Source organism: Dermacentor variabilis, chromosome 8 (assembly GCF_050947875.1).
Source record: "Dermacentor variabilis isolate Ectoservices chromosome 8, ASM5094787v1, whole genome shotgun sequence".
In the NCBI taxonomy this organism is placed as follows: Eukaryota; Metazoa; Arthropoda; class Arachnida; order Ixodida; family Ixodidae; genus Dermacentor; species Dermacentor variabilis.
The window spans coordinates 76,226,413-76,232,412 of NC_134575.1; the positions used below are offsets into that span (position 1 = coordinate 76,226,413).

The following is a 6,000-nucleotide window of genomic DNA, read 5'->3' on the forward strand; positions in this document are numbered from 1 at the left end:
TAGATGAGGAGTGAAGAAGACAGGGCTCCTCCTAAACAAGACCCTTCGGACTTTGTGCTTTTGTTTTCTGATTTACGTCGAATCTTCGCGAGTAACGAGAGCCTTCTGACGTTGCTACTTTTTTATCCTACACATTTGGGTTCATTAACAAATACATTGTTTGATGTTCTGTATTGCATATTTTATTGCATAGACTCCTCTTGACATAGATTAGTTCGCGTGTCCACCACGAGAGAAAAATTACGGTGACCACGGGAGGAGATGCACCCTCCCCACCCACCGAACAACAACGTTTTCTTTCTGGTTTCCGAATGGCGTTCACGAAATGTTATACGCACTTCCGCAAACAGTTCAGTTCAGCAAATAAAGCCCAATGTTTATGTATTATCGATAGATAAAACATTAGCAATTAAATTTTAGTCTTATTACAAACACTATTTTAGCTATAATGGGGTAACCTTACGTCAAGCATGCTGATCCTTGCGGCAAAGATAGGTGGAAGAAAAGAGGGCGTACAATCATCTGTCCTACGTTGACATCTCAACAAGCTGCTTGTATTTTAGGACTATTTCTAAATATTCGGAACTAGCAGTACGTGCTTATTATTTAAACAATGCTTTTTTGACACCTTAGTGGTTTTATTTGATACACTGATTTTGGAAGAGATTTACTTATTTTTAGGTCTAGCTACTGACTTTACTTCTGGCCATCTGGCAACGCTGATTATAAGGACCGCCTCGCTAACTCCGATGGCGGTGACGGGAGGCAAAATTTTGTCTCGTGCGACCATATAGCTCCTGCCGCAGTAAAATAACGTAACAAAATACGGGCGGACTGCTAAACTTATCGAGCCAACTAAGGGCAATCTGTAATAAATGCGGCATGGCTGCCCCATCTTCCCGGTTGTGCTTCTGCTTGAGATGAACCACATCCACAGTTCTTCTATCATGGTGGTGGTATCGCTAATTTTAACACTAGGCATTTCCGCACTACACGTCTCTGCACTACATAATCTTGCAAATGCCCGGACAAAGGTAATTGCAACACAGGCCCTATGGCTGAACTAGGGAGCCCACATGCAAAATCGTGCTTGCACCTAAACTTCCTTGGCTCAAACGCCGCCCAGTTCCTTCTAACAGCTTCGAGGGGAAGCTAGACGATGGAACACATGGATAGAATTTGGAGCACGCTGGCTGGCGCTGACAGTTTTTACTTCCTTGACTCTTTGTTTAGGTATTGCTGGGGTGCTGTTCACAGTTTTGGCGGTTGAACACTCACCGGCGGTTTGGTAGGGATAGCATGGTTACAACAAACAGTTCCCACTTATTTCGCACGTATTACATATGCCCTCATGACACAAGCTATTGTAGGTGCTCTTGGGGTGGGCTGATAAATTGTTAGCAAAAAAATGCATGCGCCCATTGAGAAAGAAAAAAGCACGAGATCCAGCGAGTTAAAATCTTTATACAGTGAAGCATTGTGTGAGTGTACAAAGAGCCGAAACAGTAGTCTGTGTTTTTCTGGTTCATTTATTTTCACCCGCACGGCCACCGCTGCTGCTATGAGGAGGCGAGCGCCATCTGGTGATGCTTCAAAGAACCCAGAGGCAGTGGCTTCGCTTGCGTGTGTTCTGCTTCTTTTATTTTCATTCCCCCGCACGGCTGCCTCCATCGCTGCAGTGGATGAATGGATGGATGAACGTTATAAGCATCCCTTTTCGAACGGGGCGTTTGGTAGCGCCACCATGTTCTTGTTATTTTATTACCTAATTTTCTGCTCATGTGGAAAAAAGGAAAAGGAAAAAAAAGAAGGCACGATGAATTTCCATAACCAACGTTTCTGCACCCCTGTTGTGAACTTTGTTTTTGTACGCCTCCGTTGTTTGTCGTTTCCCTATTTTTCTTCCACCACTCTTCCAATCGCTTCTTACTAACCTCTATTGCAGACATGTTTACTTCCCCCTGCTCTCCCTGAACCCAAAGGCTTCAAGGAGGGCAGTGTTTCCTATATCCATCACTGGCCAGATATCTTCACATTCTAATGAAGCATGCTCCATTGTTTCCCTAGCTTTATCGTAGCAAGCACATACTTCTTCCTTCTTATATCTCACTTGATAAGTGCATGTTATAAGGCATCCCGATCTCGCTTCGAAAAGTAATGAGCTTCCCTTTGCGTTATCACAAATTCTTTCTTTCATGTTTATCCTATCATCAAAACTTGTCCAGCCAATATCACCCAGCCAGCAATGTCCAGTCAAGTTCACGGAGGCGAGCGCCCTCTGGCGGTGGTGCAAAAAACCTAGAGGCTCTGACGTCGCATGTGCCCTCTGCTGTGATTCGTTGGCCTACTCGGCAAGAGAACAGCCATGCACCACCCACGGTCACAAAAACTATGAGAGGTTCGCAAAGAAAAGCTTCGATTTCAATAATATTGTTACGGAGCAACCAACAGTGGCGGCAGTCAGAACACAATTTGACGTGTAGAGGTGGAATCGGTCTCGACAGCCATAGTTTTTTATCTAATGTTGCCTCTCTTTTAACTATTGTAAATACATCTTTATGTGACTTCTGCAACGTAACAAATTGGCGAGAGTTGCGGGGTACCCACAAGAAGCAACAGCGGCGCTCCGCAGTGGTCGTCACCTCGGACTGGACAACATGACGAACTTAACAGGACCCGACATGGCGCCGCCCACATCAACGCCTACAACCCCGACGGTTGTGCTGATTGAGCTGTGGCATCCAGGAAAGTTCTGCAGCACCAACCACCTCGACGTGGAAGACTGTATCGCCACGTATGAGAGTGTAAGTGCCAACCACAAATGGGATGCGACGATTACGCTGGCTGACTTGGTCTTCAACCTACAAGGCACGGCGAAGGTGTGGTATGACAATTGCGACAAAGAGCTTAATGACTGAGACACATGCAAACAGAAACAGAGGGACTTGTTAGGCCATCCCGCCGGGCGGAAGCGCACCGCTGAGAAAGAACGAACGACCCGCGCCGTCCACAGAATCATACGCAGCTAACATCCAGGACGTGCTGGCTCTGTGCCGTAAGGCTGACGCCAATATGGCTGAGTCAGACAAGGCTGGGCATGTACTGAAGGTGATCGCTAACGATGCTTTCAACCTGCTCATATGCAAAATTTGCGAAACGGTACAGGACGTCATGGAAGAGCTTATCCTCTATCACACATGGAGGATAAGCTTTTTATACAGAAGAAAGGTGTGTGCACCGGTTCATGTATAGCCCCTGTTATTAGCGTCATTTTATTAGCCAGATATGACCACAATCTTGCAATTAAGCTCAGCCAGACAAGCACTGTAAAAGTGATGCGATACGTCGATGACTTTAATTTTTTACAATACTAACACTACTGACCCGCAGCCTGCTGCTATAATATTTGACCTGTTCCGCATAGTTTTGCATTCCTTTGAATTGGCGAAGGAGCATCTGTCAGAGAACAAGCTCCGTTTCTTAGACTTGGAGCTATCGCTTTCAAACAATTATATATGTTGGGGTTACGCTCCTCGGTCTCATAAGAGGCTTCTCCCCTTTTCCTCCGTGCGCTCAAAGATAGTCAAGTGCGGTATTGCAAGATCTTGCAGAAAGATGGCCCTCATCAGGTCTTGTGACCACCAAGTGGATGCAAGCTTCGAAAGGCAAGTAGCCAGGCTAAAGCTCGCAGGTTTCGCGGTACCGCTTTTAACCATCATCGCTGAAAGCCTCGCAACAAGCCTTAAAAGAAAGGAATCGGCAGCAGCTCAATCTCAGAATCGCTCACGGCAAATGGTTGCGGTTATCCCATATGTGCTCCTGGTTGCGCATAATCTGAAAAAAGGTTGTCAGCAGGGCAGGCGTTAGGTTGCTGTTCACTGCCAGGAATAAGTTAGGTGGCCTGTGCCATCAAGTCAATCGTGTGACCGAGAACAACAAAAAGACAGAAGTTTGTTGGTGACTGTTGTGACTGTTGTGACTGTGTGGTGTATAAGATTCTCCTTTCATGCAAGTGTTTTTATATCGGCCGAACGGGGTGGTGCATCAATGACCGCATGTGCGAGCACTCAGACAAAGTTCAAGAACCAACTAAATATAGTCAGTTCTCACTGCATTGCAATGAATGTGGCTGCAAGCAGTTTTATAAGATGTGACCTACCCGGTGAAAATACCGCTATGACCGCAGACGTCTTATTTCCGAAGCTTTCCACATTCATGTTAGCGGCGGTGCATGTGTAAGCGTTCCCTCCATTTCTGTTCTTCCGAAGGAGATTAACTTCCTATCGCATTGATTGCAATTTTGCCCCCTGCGCGTGCTCAATTGTGTTGATTATGTGGTTTGAGATAGCGGCGGAGTATATATATGCTGACTGAAAGAATAAGGACACTTTAGTTTTTAGTCAGCGCTGTTCTCTGTGTCCCTCTGCTTGTTCTGTGTTCAGCGCTGTTTTATTGCTCGTAATGCATGGGTTAACTACATTCAGGCAATGACTTGTGGATGTCAACTTGTTTTCTAATTAATAATAAACTGTAATTACTCATTCTCCTATTATTTTACTGCATATTGATTTTTTTTCCGAAAGTGAGCTCTGCCTGTTCGCGTAACGGACATGGAAATGATAAATCGCGGTGTTTTCTGCATGTGAATATAAAAAAATTGCATTCTGTGTTCCGTAAATAGATTCTCGCCAGTAACGTATGCAGTAGCAGTAATTTCTTTCTTTCTATTTTTTTCCGCTCTCCTCTGCAGATGTCCTCCTCCGACGAAATCTGAAGATCCAGATGATCCACCAAACGTGCTGTACTGGCCCTACTGTTGCAAAACGAAATAGTGGATAGCACCCGAACTGAGAAGTGCATCTTTGGTATATCGCTATATACGTTGTGTAACTAATATTTCTGTGAATGGTTGAAACAACTAAATTACATTATTTTTATCATGCCGACTGAGCTACAAAATGGCGTTCGTGATCGCTTCTGTTAACTTTTCGGCAGTTCAGGCATTTTGATTGCGTTGTGACATCAAGTGAAATGAATATTGATCAACGGGAGAAGTTCATAATGCAGCGGACTTTCTTCTTAGCGCCAATAAATGTTTATACGAAAAAAATATACCTTCTACCAAAGAAGTTATGATTCTTTTTGTTTTGTGAAGCCTGCTATATTCCGCTATTGTCTGAGTAGAGACTAGCAGTATTGTAGATAAAAAGAAATTTAAACGAGTGGTCTCACTAGGAAAGTCCATAAATATTTTTCAGTAACAACGAAAAATATCAAGAACAGTATTCTAAGAAGCTGTTACCAGGATGTGCACCTGTTCTATAACGCAGGCTGTAAAAGATCCCTGCATGAAACAATTATACGATCTCTTTAATAATTTCAATATTATTGAAATTATTATTATCATTATTACTATAGCACATGCAGCACGTGCCGCCCCGGCAGTGCAGCACGTGCTTCACGCAGAACTCTATCCGAGTGGTGAGTGCGGTGTTTGTGCGGTAGGTCCGGCGGACCAATGGCACATCCTCTGGGACTGTGCCAGGTTCCCGACCCAAGCTACCTTCAGGACATACCTGGCCGAACTTTAAAGTGCAATGCAGTCTACATACAAGGACACTCAACTATGGACCATCCAGCGGGCCTGGGGTGCATTCGAACAGCACAAGCATCACGACCCACCACAAACGGGCGAACTGGGCTAGTGCAGAGTAGAGCATAGCCCCGCGTCGACGCTTGGCCAACTTCACGACGCATTTTACCATCGGTTGCCCGCATGTTAATAAAGTTATTCCTATTCCTATCTATAACTAGCTAGTGATGTGACTCAAGTGGAATTCTTTTTCTCTAAAGTCAAAGCTGAAATGTCAGCAGGCAAAAACATTCCGCAGAGACACTTAAGACCGCTTACTTGTGGTAAAACGAAAGCATTACAGTCCTTTTGGTGAAATGTCATCTTTCCGCGCGTTCATTGTCCTCGCGTGCTCTCACCTACGTTGT

General features: G+C 44.8%; 1 protein-coding gene across 1 annotated transcript in view; it reads left to right on the forward strand.

Annotated features, from left to right (window-relative positions):
• Nucleotides 1-5,082, forward strand: part of LOC142591117 (uncharacterized) — a 50,985-nt gene extending 45,903 nt beyond the window's left edge. The window contains exon 4 of the mRNA XM_075703501.1: nucleotides 4,751-5,082. Coding sequence (XP_075559616.1) covers nucleotides 4,751-4,832 — 82 coding nt within the window. The 3' untranslated portion in view covers nucleotides 4,833-5,082. The remainder of the gene's footprint in view (nucleotides 1-4,750) is intronic.
• Nucleotides 5,083-6,000: the final 918 nt, after the last annotated feature.